The following is a 20,220-nucleotide window of genomic DNA, read 5'->3' as shown; positions in this document are numbered from 1 at the left end:
CTGATCAGACTGCAGAGTCCTCCTCACCTTCCAAGTCCTGAATCCCAAATATACACACACGCGGCAATCCAGGTCGCCCTAAGAAAGGACATGCAGAGCCACAGAGCTGGCAATTCAGGCAGGCAACTGCATCCTCTTTTGCCCTCCATCCCAATCGCCAAAATAGGGCTGACTTCTAGAGCAGCAGGCTCTCTGTTATTCAGTTCCTGCGAGGAACCAGTTCCAGGAGGTGGGCCCGGCCCCGGACTGCAGGAGGCCTTGGAATGACCTGCAAGGGCCAGGGATCGAACCCATGCCATAGCAGTGACCCAAGCCGCTTTAGTGACAATACCAGATCCTTAATCTGCTGCACCACAAGAGAACTCCAAGAAGTCCCTCTTCTTAGCAGAGAGCTTCTTTGCCCCAAGATGGGTCCTCTGAGACGTGTGGGCTCCCCTGCTCCCCTCGCAAAGACAGCTTCCACTTTTTGGAAGGCTGATATGTGAAATCCACCATGAGAGATTCATTTCTTTTTCTTACAGCCTGAGAAGGGTGGAGGAAAGGCTTGTACATGCAAATACCCTCCAGTGTGTGCCAGTCCCCGTGATCTCTCAGAATAGAAAGATCTCTCCAGTTAGTTACCGAGGGCACAAAGGTGTAACCCACCAACCAGAAAAAATTCCTTGGGGACCCACTGAATGTCATACGTTGGTGTAATGGCAGCAGGGGTGGGGGGTGGGGTGGAGGTGTCCTCTTAAGGCACTGTGAGGAGAGCCACCTACTGGACGGAATTAAAGAGGTTGACTGGGTGGCCCAGGAGGAGCAGGTGCGGACATCAGGCAAGCTGAACTCCTGAGCCACCCCCATGGCGGTCCACCCCCCTGGCTCACCCTCACCTGCATACCTGTCCCACAAGCCTGAGGGCATCCGGGGAGTTCTGGGGGGAGCCAGGAGGTCTATCTTGTGAGTTGCTGTATCTGGCTCCTTAGTACAGGTTCATCAGTCAGAGTGTCCCTGTGGGACACCCCCCCCACACACACACACAGGTGAAATGCCTGAAATGCAGGAATCTCAAGAATCCCTAATGCCTGTAGCCAGACAAAGGGTCTCTCACTGTCCCCGGTGTGGGGGGCACAGGGAAGTCCAGCCAGGACTGGGAAAGTCTGGTGGGGGAAGGTTAGGGCAGGGGGCACAGCTGTCAAATCGCCTGAGGAGAGCCCTCCACCTTCACCAGCCCGTGACTCAGTGGACACATCTGAGCTTAGAGGAGCAGGGGAACAGAGCCCAAAGGCCACCCTCGCAGTGACCCCGTTGGTTAAAGAGGAGGAATGAGTCCTATTTTACTGAAGAAGAAACTGAGGCTCAGGAGAGTCAAGTCATTTGTCCCAGGGCTGCCCAGCAAGGAAATGATAGCATATCAGGATTCTCAGACCAGTGCTGGCCCTTCACCGCACAGAGCGACTAGAAGAGGGATGAGCAGAGCTCAGCAAGGCACCACATGTTCTGAGAGAAATACTCGGAGAGCCTGTCTCTGGAGGGACTTGCCCCCCACCAGCCCCCCACCAGCACGGAAACGCTGCTGCCACCACCGTGCATGCTTCTGCAGGGGCAGGACTGGACAGAGATGGGAATTCTGGTTCCCAATCCGAAGCAAGCTCCACCTGATCAATCGGATAGGAGCAGTCTGAGTCCTGGGGACCGTGTCTTAGAGGCATATTCTTTCTTTCCTTGCTAATCCTACATGGCTGGTCCTGCAGCCAAAGAAAAGAGCCTTTGAGGATGGTCTGCATCTATTTATTACCTAAAGAGGTGGTGTTAGGAATGGATGGCTTCCTGGGTTCAAACCCTGGGGCTCTGCTGTGTGACCTTGGGCATGTCCCTTTCCCACTCTGGGCCTCACTTTCCTCATCGGTCACATCACCTCGCATTAGATGTAGTCCTTAGTCCTGTGCCTTTCCTTTAATCAACGTTACGAGTGAAACCCTCCTGTGACGCTGAGGATTGAGCAAGACGACGGGAAAAGGGGCCGGTCTCTGCTCTTAAAAAGCTCAAATTCCCATTCTGTAACGTTTCCTGGTCATGCTTTTCCTTCATGCTGACTTACCTTTTCAGAAAATGCCCCCGCTTCCGTTGGAGAATGGAAATTGGCAAGGAGAGAGGGAAAGGTCCAATTTGCGCCTTTGCTATTTTAGGGTTGGTTGAAATTACGAGCTCAAGTGTGGTGATGCGCTCACTGGAGTGACCTCCGTTCCCCAAGACAGGAAGAAAACCCAGGTCCTCTGCCTGCGAAGTGGTTCGAGCGCTTAGGCGTGAGGCATTATTACATAAATTCAGGCTCGCTCCTGATCCTTAGTACCCTGAGTTGCCTGAAGGGGGGAATGGCACTGCCTGTGTGTGCAGCCCGGGCGCTCGGGCCGCCGTTGCAACCGGAGCGAGGAGCGCCCGCCCGCCCCACCTGTCCCCGCCGGCATTCCAGAGTAGAGGCCGAATTGGCAGCAAGCCGGCCCGGATCAGCCGCCGCCTCAGTCCGCGCGGGCCCTCCTAGGGGTGTGTCTCGCGGATTCAACTCCCAGGCGCTCCTGGACGAGCCCCCAAAGGCATCTTCCTCGCTGGCGGGAGCCGCGCGCGCCCCTCTCTTCGCGCTGCTGCCCCGAGGCCGCCGCAGGCGGATGCACGACCTCAGGAGACGCTGGGACCTGGGCTCCCTCTGCCGGGCCCTGCTCACCCGGGGCCTGGCCGCCCTGGGCCACTCGCTGAAGCACGTGCTCGGCGCAATCTTCTCCAAGATTTTCGGCCCCCTAGCCAGGTACGTTTTAGGCGAAAGCGGGACTCGCGCTCCCGGGCCGGGACGCGCGGGAGCCATGCGGGGAGGGAAGGCAGCCGCGAGGGGAGGGAAGGGCGCAAAGTTCCAGCTGGCCCGTGGCGGCCAGGCTCGGGGGCTCCGGCGGGGCGCGGCGCGCCTTTGGCCACGCTGCGGCTCCCTCCCCGCGGTTCCGCGGACACCCGTAGCGCAACGTCTCCGCTAGCAAGCCGGGCTGCCTGAGGACCCCCTTCCCTCAGGGGAACTCCGAACGCTCGGCTCCGAGCTCCCTCGAGGCGGCCCGCAAGGTGGGCTACGCGGGGCGGGCAAGAACTGGGCTTCGGCGCGCACGGGGGAAGGAGCCCGAGAGTCGGGCAGGCGAGGCGGCGGCGGCGGCGGCGGCGGCGTGCGCGCCAAGGGGACTAGGGGCAGAAGCGCCGGGGAGAGTCCGGTGGGCGAAGCAGGATGGGGATGGGAGCCACGGAGCCACCGGGAGTGGAACGAGGCGCGCGGGGGCTCGGGCCCGGGTGTGAGTTGGGGAGTGGGGCAACCGGGGCCAGGCGGGGTCCCATGGGCACGAATCCCCGCGAAGCGGCTCGAGAGAGCTCCGGCGCGGGGAGAGGGCAGGCAGCCAGCGGGAAGGAGTCGGGGGGAGGAGGGGGGTGTGCGGCAGAAGCCACAGCGCTGAGCCTGCCGGGAAGGAAGGAAGCGGGGAAGGGCGCCGCCGCGGCCGCTGCCGCGGTGGAGTACTCGGTGCCGAGGGGAGGGGGAAAGGGGCGCAACGGCGGCGCCAGAGGGAGGGGGCGGTACGGGCGCATGGCGAGCGCGGGCCGAGCTGCGGGATTGACGTAAGGAGCTTGGGTTTCCCCCAGCGTCGGGAACATGGATGAGAAATCCAACAAGCTGCTGCTGGCTTTGGTGATGCTCTTCCTCTTTGCGGTGATCGTCCTCCAATACGTGTGCCCCGGCACAGAATGCCAGCTCCTCCGCCTGCAGGCGTTCAGCTCCCCGATGCCGGACCCGTACCGCTCGGAGGATGAGAGCTCCGCCAGGTTCGTGCCCCGTTACAATTTCAGCCGCGGCGACCTCCTGCGCAAGGTAGACTTCGACATCAAGGGCGATGACCTGATCGTGTTCCTGCACATCCAGAAGACCGGAGGCACCACTTTCGGCCGCCACCTGGTGCGCAACATCCAGCTGGAGCAGCCGTGCGAATGCCGCGTGGGTCAGAAGAAATGCACTTGCCACCGGCCGGGTAAGCGGGAGACCTGGCTCTTCTCCAGGTTCTCCACGGGCTGGAGCTGCGGACTGCATGCCGACTGGACCGAGCTCACCAGCTGCGTGCCGGCCGTAGTGGACGGCAAGCGCGACGCCCGGCTGAGACCGTCCAGGTGAGTGCGCGCCCGCGGCGGAGTGGGGCCCAGGAGTGCGGGAGCAGACCCGGCCGGGGCGGGCGGAGGGCGGGGAGGCCGAGCCGGCTGCTGCCGGCGACCCAGGGAGCACCTCGGCGCCCCTGCGGTTGCGCCCTGGCTGGGCGGGCGCCGGGCGCCCTGGAGCGCGCGCTCGTGGCGCTGTGGCGGCCGCAGGAAGCTTGTCCCTTCCGACCCGGGCCGGCTCGTCTGTCTACCTGCGGGTTGGCCTGCTTGGCGGCTGGGAGTGCGCGCAGGGGAAGCGGCCGGGAGGCCCGGAACGAGCGCCCCCGGGCCGCCGCCGCCGGGACAGGGTACCGCGCGCAGACTCGGCACCGGAGCGCCGGGAAGAAAGAGCCGCGCTCTGCGTGTAACGTCCCTGACCCCCTCCAGCCCTCTCTCTTCTTTCCTCCTCACCCAGGTCCCCAAGCCCCTCTCGCTCTCTTCTTTCCGGCTCCCGCATCCCCCCGCCCCCGCCCCGCGCCTTTCCCCTTGCTTCCTCTATTTGCCTTTCTCTCCTTCTTGTGTTCGAGATCTTGTCAGCTCCTGGCCTCTCCCTCTCTCCTTCTCCCTCCGTTTACTTCTCTCACTTCGCTTCTCGTTCTTTCTTCAACCTTTCTGTTTTTTTTCTCTCTTCCTTCCTGACTTTGGTCACCTCGCCTCCTCCTTTGCGCTGGCTCTCTCTCCCTGGGCGAACGCGTGTCCCTCCGCGGCTGTTTGGGGACACCCAGAGGGGATCCAGGTGGACACCCGGAGGGAGCCGGTGGTATCCGGCTTGCGCCTCACACTGCTGGCTGCACGCCGGGCATCCTCCGCGCTTTGTCAGTGCCCAGGGGGGCACCCCGCGGGCCGCAGCGCAGGTTGGGACGCTGCCCCGGATCCCGCGCGGGGTTCAGTCTTGAGAAACCTCTCCTGATTTACGAACTCTGAATTTTCTGAGGGGGTGTCGCCAGGCCACTTGCTGGGAACCCAGGGCTGATGCGGAAAGTGCTGTTTTGTGAAGAGCCCATAGGCAGTTGCTTTTGAAGCTGGGGCATTTCCCCCTTCCGCCGCAATGCCGGCTTGCCGGGGCTCATGGAGCGCCGTCCACGAAGGAGGAAGGAAGGACTTTTGGGGATGCAGTGGCTCCATTCAGCCCCCCTCCCCGCCACCCCCGCTTCTGCCGCTCACCCTGAAAAAGATCTGGGCTGCGGCATGGAGCCCAGGGAATGGTCAGGATAAGTCTAGTTGACTTGGCCTTGCTCTCGGCCTCCCCATCTAGGTGGCCTTAGGGATTCTCCAGGCTGCTGCTGTTACAGAGGTTGCCTACCTGGACGGGCGTCCCTGCTCCCTCCTCTGCCTCCCCAACCCCCCAGGGTGAGGGGTGCTCTGTGCCCTGGACTTGGCCGCGTTTTGTTGATGCCTCTGCCAATGCCAGGGCCAGTGCCGTTTCTTCTGTCTGTCTGTCCGGCTCCAAGTGAATGCAGCCCCCTGACTTTCTGGTCACCATTGAGCTTTAGAGGAAACCTCACCCCTTCCTTGCTTCCCCTTCCCGCAGTGTCCTTTGGGAAAGCTGGAATTCTGGGAGCTGTCATTTCCCTTCCAGCACTGACCAGGTTGCTTTCCCCCATCCTGAGAGGACCTTGGCCCTAACAGGAGTGCCCCCTCAATGCATGGTAAGAACCGTGCCAGTCCTTGTCACCATGAGATTTTGATGTTGAAGAAGTTCCCAGACAATTTGGCAATATTAAAAACAATCCCTCTTGCTGAGGGAGCCGGTAGGTGTAGTGAGAGGTGGTGTTATAAAAAGCCCTTGAGGGCAGAAATAGAATTCCACAGCCAGGGCTGTGGCAAAGGAATAAAAATGAGATCTTGGCTACCGAGGCCTCCCCGGCCTGTCTGGAGTCCGCCAGGGCGCGCGTGCCTTTTAAAAACCTTTTGACCATGTAGGTCGGCATGTGACCTGGTCTGTAGACACGCATTATTATCGTGGTCTTGCTTATGTCTTTGGGGGCCACAGTCCTTCAGGAATCTTCCACAGGCACATTTCCATAGGAAACCAGGACCCCTCCAGGGGAGGGTTCAGCCTCTCGGACTGCCCCCAGTGGAAGCAGAATTATTTGCGATGAGATGTTCTTGGTCATCGAACCACTTTTTAAAGCGTCAGAGTTCCCGGCTCTTCCATTATTCGCCAGCATGACGGAAAATGCGTTAGAGAGGCCCAGGGCTCTCCCGAGGGGACCTTTTTTATTTCACTCATCCCTACCCACCTCCAGAAATCTTCATCTTGCAGCGTGGTGGCTGCCTGAGGGTTCCAGAGAGTCCCAGAATGCCGACAGATCCCTGCTGACAGGACCAGCTCTGCGAGTTCGGAGCGTCTGTGCAAGAGGAGCCATGCACAAGTGTGTGACAGTGGGAGAGAGGGTGTGTGAGTGTGTGGACAATTTTGAGACAGAGGCAGCTGTGCTGGCAGTGATGCGTGAGGGCGAGGAGCAGATCCCCGAGGTGAGAAAGTCAGCCATGGGGAGCTCCTGTGGGGAGCAGCCTTCCATGCCAGCTGCTGGTGGTCTCTGTGCTCTGTCCAGCAGGCCTGGGCCTTGGTTCCAGGCCGGCCATGAACCAGCTGTGGTGACCTTGGACCAGAGCCTCCTGTCCAAGCCTTGTGTGAGTGGAGAGTTCGTCCCAGTTTCAGCCGAGCTTTGGTATCCGTCTGGTGTGTTTCTGGAAACTTGTGCTGTCTGTAGGGAGAGGGCAGGGTGGGCACAAGTCTCCCCACTGATCAGATGAGAGGGAAGCCCAAAAGGGTTGAAGGACTTTCTCAAGGTCATTGAGCTCCTTAGTGGCACGGCAGGGATCTTGCACTAGTTCTGGCTGATTCCATCGCCCTTGCTCTGTTGACTGAGACGTAGTGAACAGAGTTGTGGGCTTTTTTTTTTTTTTGGTGAAAACACAGGTATTTCATGTGAGTCATCAGCACAAAGTGAACACTCAGCGAGTGTTGACTGATACAGTCTGTCACCCGCATCGTCGCCATTTCCAATAATTTTACACACGTGAGTTTGAACAAGTGACTGGACCAGAGTTGCCGCCCCCATTGGGAACAAAGCAGATTCCTAGCTCCCCCAGGCTTTCTGCTCACGGGGAGCAGGCCTCATGATTGGGTTGCAGAGGGGGCCCTCACTGCCTCTTCAGAAATCACTGCAAAGCTGAGCAGGATGGGGGGACGCTGGGGGCCTGGTGAATAAGCATCAGTAGGAGCCCTCAGCGGTGACAAGGGCCACCTTCTGACTCACAGCCTTTTATCCACATTGGCGGGGGCGGGGGGGGCGGGGCATGAGAGGCCATCGTGGCTGCAAGCCAAGACCTGAATCCTGCTCCCAGGGCTACATTCAAGATGCTTCCCTGCCTCAGCGGATGCTGAAGTGCTTGGGTGATATATAACTGCTGAGTGGAAACGGCTGCCGTCACGTTGCCTGGAGAGGACAAAGAGCGAGAGTGCTTGGCTGGCAAGAGGCACAAGTTGTTTATTAGGAGTACTATTTCTTTTCAAAAAAAAAAAACCACCTAGAAATTGCCTTTCGTACATCTGTGTGCCAATATGTTGTTGGGGGTCAGAGAAAGGTCTGGCTCATTCTAGAATTTCCAAGACCATTTTTGAAAATGGATCAAAACATGGTTTCTGACCAGCTCTTCAAACTCCCGAATTCCGCAGGCTTTTCTCAGGCCAAATTCCCTCTGTTTGTAGCCAGCTCTGTGGGAGGAATTCAGAATTGGGCGCCAGGAAACGGAGCCAGTCTGCTTCCTCTTCCCCAGGTATGGTGCTGCTGGCACACACCGGTGTGGCTGGGGTCGGGGGAAGGTCAGGTTCTAAGGGAACCAAGTCAAAGTATCTGATGGTTATATTCACGCTGCATCCTAGACTTTTAGCATCTCTACGTGTTGCAGCAGAATCATATGGAAGAGTAATTAATTGTCATTTAAAATCCACTAGGTTATCACCGACGGGAAAGGACTAAAAGGCATTTATATGGAGAATAGAGCTTGCTGGCTTTTTTCTTCTTTTTGGTCATTCCTTTTCGATATTGTGGTGGAGGCTTCCTTTTCTTTCCCTTTCTTTTCTAAAGGTGGCTCTACTTGGAAAGAGCCGTGTCTTAGGAAGAACCTCACGGTGCATGCACCTGCTTATGCCTCACGTGTCCACGCTCCCACTCCTTCCCTCTTGCAGCGAAGCTGGAGGATGCGACAGGCTTGTGGTACAGGGCGAGGCAGCCAGTGAATGGACTTGACACAGACAGCAATGCCGTCCTTCTGGTCCTTCAGGCTGTAGGCCACTGGGTTCTCACAGGGGTAGCTTTACTCAGCTGAGGATGTTAAGAGGATGCTAAGAGCTGTTCAAGCCGAGCACATATTTCATAGGAGAGGGGGCGCATTTCATCACGATCACATCCGTAGGTGTTAGCGTCTTTGTGTGGATGGCAGACTTTGCCAACAAAGCTCGAAGTTCTCCAGGTAGTCTAAAAAGCAATTCAGACTTGGATTTTCTTAATAGTCATGTTATTTGATTTGATTTGATGTTTTTCTTTTTAGGGCCGCACCTGTGGCATATGGAGGTTCCCAGGCTAGGGATCAGAGAGGAGCTACAGCTACCCGCCTACGCCTACGCCACAGCAAATACCAGATCCAAGCCGTGTCTGTGACCTACAGCACAGTTCACGGCAACGCCGGATCCTTAACCCGCTGAGCAAGGCCAGGGATCGAACCCTCAACCTCATGGTTCCTAGTCGGATTCGTTTCTGCTGTGCCACGATGGGAACTCCCTTAATAGGCATTTGGGATTAGTGCTCTCCTGTGGCCAGAAGAACGTTAGAGCTTGTCTTTTGTAGATATCTGTCCTCAGCTTCATTGTGAAACGACATTGAAGAAGAGTCACCTCTTCCATCTGTCACTCGTTAAACAAAATACTGTGAAACTGCCCATTATATTCGGGGGTGGGGGAAAGGCACGTCATCTTTGTTCTCACTGAGCTTACAGTAGAACAGAATAATTTGGCATTTTTGATGTTGAATAAAGAATGTGAGTTTTGTTTGCAAATGATTTGAATATTAATATTGTCTTTATAATGGCATTCCTTTACCAGAATATATTTTAAAAATAGAGAAACGTCCCTCTGTGTATGCAACAGTTTAGGTCTAATCAGCAAACTTTGTGGAATAAGTATTATGACCTGTCCAGGGCTAGCAGTGAGGGGAGATTAGAGCCCGAACAAATTCAAAAAAGCCAAGGTTAGGTTCAGCCTCAAGGCCTTTAAGATTAGATGGTAGGCGTTCCCTGGTGGCCTAGCGGTTGAGGATCCAGCATTGTTACTGCTGTGGCTCGAGTCACTGCTATGTTGCAGGTTGATCCCTGGCCCAGGAACTTCTGCATGCCGCAGGGACAGCCAAAAAAAAAAAAAAAAAAAAAAAAGATGAGATGAAAAAGTGCAGAACTATGCAGTATAGACAGATGGGGGTGGGGAGGCCCCTGTGATTTAGGGCAAGTCCATAACATAGGAGATTTAAACAAGATGCTTTCTAAGGCCCTTTCCTTTCTAACGTAGGAGAAACAGGCCAGGAAAAGAAGAGATCTGTTTGGAAAGGCTTCTGAGAATAGGTGGGTTGTATTGAGAAGACAGAAGGCATCATGGATGGGCGTGGCATCCTTACAGGGTCCTAAGGTCAGGTCAGCTCGCCTAGCCAGGGGTGAACAGGCCCGAGAAGTTTCCTGCTTGGGGAAGGGTTGGGGAACCTTATTGTAGAGGTCCTGGCATGGCCCCTGAGGAGGTTGAACCCCAGTGAGTATGAGAAACTCTTGTGTGGCAGGCATGTTAAAAACCACAAAATTCAACGAAGCCTGGAGTCCGGGTAATGGTACCTCCCTGATTGCCAGCCTGGAGTCTAGGTGGTACCGTTGACAAAACAGAGAGGTTGAGAAGGGGATCTGGCTGGGACTGGGAGAGTACTGAGAGCTGTGACTGCGCTAAGTTGCCTGGGCTTCTAGTGGCTAAGGCTTGTGAGGAAGTGAGAAGAGGGGCTCTGGGCAGCTTAGGGCTTAGTTGTATATGTAGGAGTCCGTGAAGCCAGTTAATGTGAATTTACAGTTGGCGTTGTTATTATTTATTTATTTATTTATTTGCCTTTTGTATTTTTTTTAGGCTGCACCCGTGGCATATGGGGGTTCCCAGGCTAGGGATCTCATCGCAGCTACATCTGCTGGCCCACACCGCAGCCACAGCAACGCCAGATCCGAGCTGCGTCTGTGACCTACACTACAGCCCATGGCCACGCTGGATCCTTAACCCACTGAGCGAGGCTGGGGATCGAACCCGCATCCTCATGGTTCCTAGTCGGATTCGTTTCCGCTGCGCCACGACGGGAACTCTGGGGTTGTTATTTAAATGACAGCTGCAATTCCTGTATGGGACTCTCAGACAAGGCAAAGGCTGTTTGAAGAGAGGAAAGGATCGACAGCTATGATTACATAAAAATGAGAAAGGCTCATCTGTTCCAAAATACCCCAAATGAAAAGGCATATGTCAAACTGATGAAAATAGGCACAACAAATAAAACAGACAAAAGGCTGACATCTTTTCTGTATAAAACACTCCTACGAATGGATCAGAGAAACAGAGCCTGTGACCAGAGAGTTTGAGACATGGGAACCACAACTAGTTTACAGATGTCGAAAACTGGTTTAGACTTACTGGTACTAAGAAAACGCAGACTTAAATAATTGTATATAGGAAACCCTTTTCGTCTCTCTAATGAACCCAGAGTAAGGAAAACAGCAGCAACTCGGTATATATCACCACCACTACCACCAAACAGCCACCAAAAGATAATAGCCAGTGCCGACAAGGGTATGGCAAGTACCATCCTCATATATTGTTGGTAGGAACCTACATTCCAATGATTCTTTTGGAAATAAAAGAGATAATAGAAACAGAGAACATTGAAAATATTTATTTTTTTAACCCACCGTTTCTTTTGGGGGATTTTACTGAAAAACAATCCTGTACCTGTTTTTCTTTCACTTATTTAATTCATTTATTTACAAATGTATATTGAATATCTCTTATTACTGTGCTGTGTGCTGGAGGCACCGTGAGGAACCTGGCAGGTGTGGGTCCCTGCCTTTGTGGAGCAGGAAAGATAGATGTGAAACAAATAATTCATTACTTAAAATTACAAGAAGGGCCGTGGGGAAAAAACATAGGTGATTGGAAAAATCTGCATCCGTGTATAAGGAGAATGGTTTGGGAAATCTCAGTACAGCCACTTGAAGATTATTTCAACACCATTTAAATGTCCTTTTAAAGAGTATGGAAAATTGGTAGTGATTTAATGCTAGGAAAAAGAGGTTGACAATTACGGACCCAGTATGAGTACATTTATGTGTGTGTGTGTGTGTGTGTGTGTGTGTGTGTGTGTGTGAGAGAGAGAGAGAGAGAGAGAGAGAGAGAGAGGGAAAGAGAGAGAGAGGGAGAAATTATCTTTCCATCCCTCTCAAACCTAAGTAAAAAAGACAAAGAATGGAAGAAAAATACCAAGATATCAATATATCAGTTGATTTATTTTCTTGTTCTGTTTCTCGAAAGGACCTTCATTTCCTTTATGAGTATGCATTACTTTTATAATAAAATAGAATATTAACAGTTCTTTAGATGATGCTTTATTATGGCTGTGATCAATTACACATGTCTGTTTTTGGTTCCTAAAGCCTGTGGCTGGTTATTTCATTAGCCTCTTGATATTCTGGGAGTCCTTAATGAGGAAAGCAGCCTCAGTTAAATAATAATCTCTTAGACTGAAAGGCAGGGGTGATAAGTCAGGCACAGGCTGTTGGTTTTCTGATGATTGGCTGTTATCGTATTCCATGGACTCCACGGGACTCTTATACCGGTACAGTCTGGAGATATTTGAGTGGATGGCTAGTGCTTGTTCTCTGTTTAACAATTAAATGAAACAGGAGATTAATAATGGCACACAGTCGAAGATAGACAGCTTGGCGCTGCCCAGCCAGAGCCACCCGAGATAGCCTGGATTTTGAATCTTCCTGAGCCTCTTTGCAAGTGAGCCGATATCAGAGCTACTGGTCTGGCTAGAAGAGTGAAGTCTTGGGGTTGGAGAAGGGTTATAGGTCTAAACGCCCAGAACTGAGAGCTTCGATTGGTTAGTGCGTGTGTTGCCCTCATCCAGGAGCGAAGGGGAATCCACCTGCTGGAGCAGCCTCCTCTTAGAGCAGTTTCACTTCATAAGACCATTGCCCCCGGTTAACCGTAAATTAAGTTTGACTACAACATTCCATTTCTCAATTGCTGTGGATTATCTGCGGGGCCACTGAATATGGTGAGGTTCAGAATCTCATTGTGGAAATTCCTCTGAAGCCACATCCTAGGTGCAGGTTATTTTGACAGCATGAAGAACGTGCCTCACACTTGGAAGGCTAATACCAGCATTCTGTGACAAATGCCATGAGATATTTAGGCACTGGGTGTAGGGGAAAAAAAAAAGGTATGAATGGGAATATTCCCTCTTCCGTGAAAGCGTAAATGAAGAATCCAATTAATGGTCTTTGTCTTCTGATACAATATCATTGTAAGCTTAGAGAGATATTTTGTCTGAACTTAGTAAAATATTTATTGGCAAAAGAGCGTTCCTAGCTTTGCTAGCTATTGGACTTCACAGATTATTCGGTTGGTCTTATTGCGTCCCATTTGTTATTTCTGCCATTTTGCCTCTAAGAACAGTGTTGAAGACGTTGACACATTTCAGAGCATTACACTAAATAAATCTGTCTTGCACATTCCACTGTGCTTTTTCTGGAATATTATAAATATTCAAATATAGGCACACATGCACATTCAAAATAAAATTCAATACATGCAAATTTGGCATAAATTCCATATTTATAACTTAGCAATAGTTTTGAACTTGTTATGCCATGATATAAATGTATCAAATATGAGCCCATGGGAATTACCAATAAGTATATTTTTCTGATTAAACTGTAGGTTCTTTTTTAGTCACGATTTAAGCTTCAATTTTGGGATATATTATAAGAGAATAATTTGCACTTCATTTACTCTGAATTGTCAAGAATCATGTTCTTTCCCAATGTAAATGTCTCCAAAAAGGACTTCTTCTTCAGTTTGACTGCTTTTTGAATTTTACTAGTAGAAATGCCCTAGTGAGGCTAAGACAATCGGTCTGTTTCTTGCGAAGAGTTTAGTTCTAATGAATCACATCCGTGCACTTTTCTGAAGGAATACAGAGAAATTGAAATGGGCAAGGCATTGATTTACATCAAGTGGATTAGGCTTGGGTGCACTATTCCTTGCATTAATTGACTTTTTCCCATAAGTGTTCTAATAAAGACAAATCTTAAGTATAGTATCGGCTCAGATTCACTCATGGAGATCATTGGGCTTTGGCTAACTTCCTCCAAGAGAGTGACTGCAAGCAAAGAGTGTTTAGAAATTGACTAGAGGGGTGTTCCCGTCATGGCGCAGTGGTTAACGAATTCGACTAGGAACCATGAGGTTGCGGGTTCGATCCTTGGCCTTGCTCAGTGGGTTAAGGATCAGGTGTTGCGAGCTGTGATGTAGTCGCAGACACGGCTTGGATCTGGCATGGCTGTGGCTGTGGCTGTGGCTGGCGGCTATAGCTCCGATTCGACCCCCAGTCTGGGAACCTCCATATGCCGAGGGAGTGGCCCTCAAAAGGCAAAAAGACAAAAAAAAAAAAAAAAATAGAAAAGAAATTGACTAGAGGGACCAGGTTACAGCCAGAAAACACAGAGACCCTTTCGAAAGGTCCTCTGATCTTGGCAGCCGGCTCCTCAGTTATTACAATAAATAGGAGTTGACTGAACTTACCAATTGAAAGACATAGTTTTTTCACAATAGATAAAAATACAAAATCCAGATATAGGAGTTGCTGTTGTAGCTTAGGGGAAATGGATGCGACTAGTATCCATGAGAATGCGGCTTTGATCCCTGGCCTCGTTCAGTGGGTCAGGGATCCAGTGTTGCTGTGGCTGTGGTGTAGGCCGGCAGCTACAGCTCCAATTTAACCCCTAGCCTGGAAACTTCTATATGCCACAGGTGAGGCCCTAAAAAGCAACAAACAAACAAACCAAACCAAAAACAAACAAAATCCCCCCAAACAGCTATATGCTGTGTATGAGAGACAAAGCTGAAACATTAGGTCACAGATAGGAGTGGAAAAGATATACGATGCAAATACTAACCAGAAGGAAGCTGAAGTAGCTAAATCGACTAAGGGAAAACCTTTTGGGGGTAAACAGGATCACAGAATCATGATAAAACGTTCAGTTCTTCAGATGACAATTCTAAACATGTATGCACTTAATCCCATAGTCCTGAAATATGTAAAGCCAAGATTGACAGAGCAATAAGGAGAAATTGTAAAATCTACTAACTTCTTTCAGAAATTGATAGATGAAATGAACAAAAAATGACTAAGGAAACAGAGGTTTTGAGGATTGTGGTGAACAAGCTCACTAGAGGAGACCCGCACCCGGTTAGAAGAATACACATTCTTATCAAGGACATTTTTGAAAATAGACCATGTACTAAGCCATGAAATTGGTCTGGAACAACTTTAGTTAATAAATACCTTACAAACCCTTCTATCTGACCATGCAGTGCCTAGGAGGGCACGAAGGATCGGGTGCACCAGAAGGAACATGAATAGTCTAATATATTTGGAAGTATTGTCAGTCCTTCGGTGACCACATCAAGCTTCTTAATTCGCATGCAAGGGTGAAGAACTCCATGGTACTGTCTAGATAATGTACATCAAAGATTCAGCACCTAGCATATAATATGTGCTAAAAAATGATGGCTGTGATGGTTACATTTTGTTGTCATTACCCATGCGGAGAACCTTTGCATCTTCAGAGGACTATAAAAATATTTGCATTTGGCAGATCATGTAGCATTAATGGAAGAACTGGTCCTTTGTGGAAAAAACTCTATTACATATAAAACACTCAGATACATTTCTCCAAGGTTCATTGGGGTAAAACATTCACAAGGCCCTTTCACACAAACTTAGAGATATCCAACAAGCTCATAAAAATGTACCATGAGGATGCGAGTTTGATCCCTAGCCTTGCTCATTGGGTTGGCGATCCATCGTTGCTGTGAGCTGTGATGTAGGTTGCAGACGTGGCTTGGATCTGGCATTGCTGGGGCTGTGGTATAAGTCGGCAGCTGCAGCTCTGATTGGACCCCTAGCCTGGGGACCTCCATATGCCACAGGTGCAGCCCTAAAAAGCAAAAAAAAAAAAAAAAGAGAAGAAAGAAAAATCATATCTAGCTACATATATGCACACACACACACACATGCAAGGTATTATACAAGATAATGTGTATAATTTGTACATTATACATATTATCTTTACTGGGGTTTGCAAACTATGGGTCAAATCTTGTCTCCACTGATTTTTGTAAATAAAGTTTTATTGGAACACATCCAAAGAAAAAGTGAGGAACTCTAAGACTTAGGCAGAGAGAAGTGCTGTGAAGTGATGGTTTGACTCAGGTAGCTGGGCCTGACTTTCCATGAAGACGTATTAGTATTTTGGGTTACCTACTGAGCCAGGCCATATGCCAGTGGGCATAACATATATTTTTCTCATGTAATCCTCAAAACAACCTTCTGAGGGAGATGTTTGATACAATCCATTTCAAGATGAGAAAACAGAGAATTGGATGAGATATATAACCTGCCCAAATTTACACAACTGGTCAGTGGTGGAGTTGGCATTTCAAACCAACTGGGCCACCTGGCCTGTCTGATAGGTTTTAATGTCCACTCAATTCTCAGACAAATTTCTAAAGTCCTTTACCCTCTTTTTTAGTTATTATTTTTATTGAAGTATAGTTGATTTACAGTGTTGTATTAATTTCTGGTATACAGCAAAATGATTCAGTTATATATGTATGTGTGTATGTGTTTATATATATGTATGTGTATATTTAGTCTTTTTCAGATTATTTTCCATTACAGGTTATTACAAGATATTGAATATAGTTCCCTGTGCTATACAGTAAGTCCTTGTCACATATCTGTTTTAGGTTTACTAGCTTGTGTCCCTTGGTGTCATACTCCGAATTTATCCCTCTGCAACCCCCTTTTCCCTTTGGTAACCATAGTTTGTTCTCTATCTCTGTGAGTCCCTTTCCATTTTGTTATATTCATTAATTTGTTTTTTTTCTTACATTCCACGTGTAAGTGATATCATACAGTTTTTGTTTTGTCTGATGTATTTCACTAAGTATAATACCCTCCAAGTTTATCCATGATGCTGCAAATGGCAACATTTTATTCTTTTTTTTTTTAATGGCTGAGTAGTACTGCACATACATGTGCCACATCTTCTTTATCCATTCTTCTGTCCATGGACATTTAGGTGGCTTCCATGTCTTGGCTGTTGAAAATAGTGCTGCTATGAACATTGGGGTGCATGTATCTTTTTGAATTAGAGTTTTCTCTGGCTATATGCCCACGTGCGGGATTGCTGGATCATATGGCAGCTCTAGTTTCAGTTTTTCAAGAAACCTCCTTTCTGTTCTCCATCGTAAAAGGCTTTCCCCTCTTTTTTGGCGATGTGTGTGTACGAGCTGAGTGGAATGGAGATCTGAAGTGACTATCTGGAGATACCAGGATCCAACGTGTTAACAGATTTTTTTTTAAAGCATCTTTTAAAAAGTTTAAGTTTTAATTTAAGCATCTTTTTAAAAGTCACTCTGTAAAGGTGAATTCTGCAGCTCTTTTTCCCTCTTAAAGAAGGATTTAGATATCCAGGATATTGCCAGTGCCTTCGACAATGATTTACACAAAAAGAATTATGTTTTAGGGGAAATATAAAAAGAAAGGAGTTATGTAAGAGGAAAGATGCAGGTTTTTTTTTCTCCAGATCAGAAGAATGAAGACCTTTATTTTATTTTAATTTATGCCCCATGTGGATTTAAAATACGGTGCCTATACTTCACAAGATTTGTAAGAGGCCAAAGCATCGTACTCCTTCTGGAATGTTGGCAGTTGCCACACTAGCAATTTGAATGGCACTGCTCTGACCATGGCCTGTTTGGATAAATGACCTTTGGTCTGTGTGGACACAGCCTTGGGAGGGTAGCGTGACTGAGTTCAGCCGGGACAGCTCATATAATCTTAGATTATTAGAAGCCAGTGAAATAAAGCTACTTTCTCTCAAATTCAAGTGAGGAGTTCCAGAGAAAGTGAATATTGAAGCCTGCTCTTCTCCCAGGGTTCACCATGAAGATAATAAAAGTGTAGTTTATTTCTGAAATAACCAAGTAAAGGTAGCAACTTCCCATACAAGCGACCGTTCTCTCTCCTTGGAAGAGGCAGCTTTAGAAAAGAGCCATTTAGGAGTTTTTGTCGTGGCTCAGTAGAAGGAAATCTGAGAGACATCCATGAGGACACAGGTTCGATCCTTGGTCTCGCTCAGTGGATTAAGGATCCAGTGTTGCTATGAGCTGTGGTGTGGGTCACAGACACGGCTCGGATCTGGTGTTGCTGTGGCTGTGGCCTAGGCCAGCAGCTGTAGCTCTGATCGACCCCTAGCCTGGGAACCTCCATATGTCATGCCTGTGGCCCTAAAAAGAGAAAAAAAAAAAAAAAAAAGAAAAGAGCCATTTAAAAGAATTTGCAAATGAGCACAGGCCTACCAGACTGGCAAGACATAGTGGGAGCAGCAGAGGAATTAGGTTGAAGGTTTGGAAGGATGGTAAAAAGATGCCCAATACAACGGGAGAAGAGTTTGGCCTTCGGATGATGGCCACCTCAGCAGATGCCTCGTGACCGAGACTTTGCTGCATAGAAGATTCACTGGCACAACATCTTGAAGGTTGAAGAACTGCTTGAGCCTATTTGCCATATAAGCTAGAGGCAAACATATTTGTCATTTTTGTGATTGGTTTTGCCAAAAGTGGTACAGCATGTTCTATGAGTGTAATAGGCCAACTAAAGCTCATTGAAATGAAGCATATTGGGGTGAATGATGCAGAGTAGGCTACTTATGAAAAATTACTTCAGGAGTTCCCTGGTGCTTCAGTGGGTTAGGGATCTGGCGTTGACATTGCTGTGGCTCGAGTTTGATCCCTGGCCCAGGAACTTCCACATGCTGTGGGCATGGACAAAAAAAATTACTTCCATAAAAATTGTAATGGATGTGTAGAAATGATTTTATGCATAAACATTATAAAATTAATGGAAAATAATTAAGCTAATGCAAGAACACAGAGCCAAAGAAAGGTGTTTAAAAAATATTTTGGGAGTTCTTGTTGTGGCTCAGTGGGTTAAGAACCCAGTGCTGTTTCTGTGAGGATGTAGGTTTGATCCTTGGCCTTGCTCAGTGGGTTAAGGGTATAGATTGCAGGTGCAGCTGGGATCTGGTGTTGCTGCGGCTGTGGTGTAGGCTGGCAGCTGCAGCTCTAATTCGACCCCTGGCCAGGGAACTTCCTACAGGTGTGGCTGTAAAAAGAAGAAAAAAAAATGCAAAAATTGCTTCTGGAGTTCTCTTGTGGCATAGTGGGTTAAGGATCGGATGTGGTCTTTATAGTGGCCCGGGTGTCACTGCTGTGTCATGGGTTTGATCCCTGGCCCAGGAACTTCACACGCCATGGGCGTTGCCAAAAAAGAATTTATTTTGCATAATCAGACAAAGTGGTCTGTGTGTATTTCTCCTTTTAGATAAGGATCCATGCTTAGCATCTACTACTCTCAACTTGTTCTTTGTGACTTGGAAGCAAAGCAAAAGCAAAAAAAAAAAAAAAAATACCATTTTAACATTCATATAGCATTTTACAATCTTCTGGCAGCTTTTGTATTTATTGCCATATGGGTGTACATTAAATCTGCATCTCCCTCTCATTTGTATGTTTATGAAGATATAAAGATATACACATGTGCACACAAAATAATTAAGCAAGTGATATGTGTTTGACAATGTTTGGTGACTTAATGCCAATTAGAGAGTTTTTTTTTAAAAAAAAAAAACACTCTTGCTTTTCTAATCCAATTGCTCGCATGCGTTTTGGTTTATGCACTTAAGGACAGAATCCATTTAAAGCGCCGAAATTTGCATGCATGCAGCTTTGAGTGAGACTTCCATTTATTCCAGATGGCCCTGAAAAATTATTATTGAGGGGCTTAGAGACCTGGATGTCACAAGATCCATTAAGATGAGACTAAAATCACACTTTTTGGTTTCCATCGGTTTCTCCTGTCCAGGAGGGGGCTCGTTGATACCTTTGACTTAGGGGGAGCTGAAGGTATGTGGTTTGGCCAGACTGTGGAGTGCAGTCCAGTCAGCCCAGGTCCGCCCTCAGTGAGCGGACCTGTGTTGCAGGCATCTTGACTAACGCTGAAGCTAACTTAAAGGCTGCGTACAGGATTTGCATGCACGGAGTTAGCAGTGACATTGACCGTCCCTCCCCTTTGAAAAAATGTGGTTGGATTGGAATGAGCAAGATTGGGATGCCCCCCGCCTTTGAATGTCATGTTTGTTTGGCTTTTAAACCATAGTGATGGAACGTTATTCCTTGTAGGAAGGTTATGGTTCCAGTATCAAGCAACTGGGTGTGGGGTCTCAGGTTGTGGTCTTTGGCTCGACGCATCTTCTCTAGAGCATGTCACAGAGGTCAGAGTTCCCTTCCTGCAGCAAAGAAGCCAGGGACCACAGACATCCAGCTCTTCTGGTCTGCTGCAATCTGAATCCAGGATGCAGCTCTTTCTGGTTAATGGAGCGGAGCTCTTGCGTGCACGGAGCCTGCTAAGATGGATATTTCTGAGTACCAGAAATCCTGAGGTCTGCTCAGCTGTATCATTTGGCATTTGGTTACGTACCTTGGTGGTCTCTGAATTTAGCTTAGCAAAACAACTGTTCTCCTAGAACTTTAACCAGGTAGAAACAGTAGGAGTTTCGATTGAAATGTCAGAAGTTAAAGTTGGGTCTGAGAAA

At 49.0% G+C, this 20,220-nt stretch overlaps 1 protein-coding gene across 1 annotated transcript in view; it reads left to right on the top strand.

Annotated features, from left to right (window-relative positions):
- The window catches only part of HS6ST2 (heparan sulfate 6-O-sulfotransferase 2), a 288,400-nt gene continuing 270,418 nt past the window's right edge, over window positions 2,239–20,220 (top strand). Inside the window, 2 exon segments of the mRNA XM_021079794.1 lie at window positions 2,239–2,785; window positions 3,652–4,170. Of these exon segments, the coding sequence (XP_020935453.1) occupies window positions 2,358–2,785; window positions 3,652–4,170 (947 nt within the window). The 5' untranslated portion in view covers window positions 2,239–2,357.

This window comes from Sus scrofa, chromosome X, assembly GCF_000003025.6.
Source record: "Sus scrofa isolate TJ Tabasco breed Duroc chromosome X, Sscrofa11.1, whole genome shotgun sequence".
NCBI classification, from domain to species: Eukaryota; Metazoa; Chordata; class Mammalia; order Artiodactyla; family Suidae; genus Sus; species Sus scrofa.
Note: the sequence above shows the minus strand (reverse complement) of the source record. Positions and strands in the feature narration are given on the sequence as shown.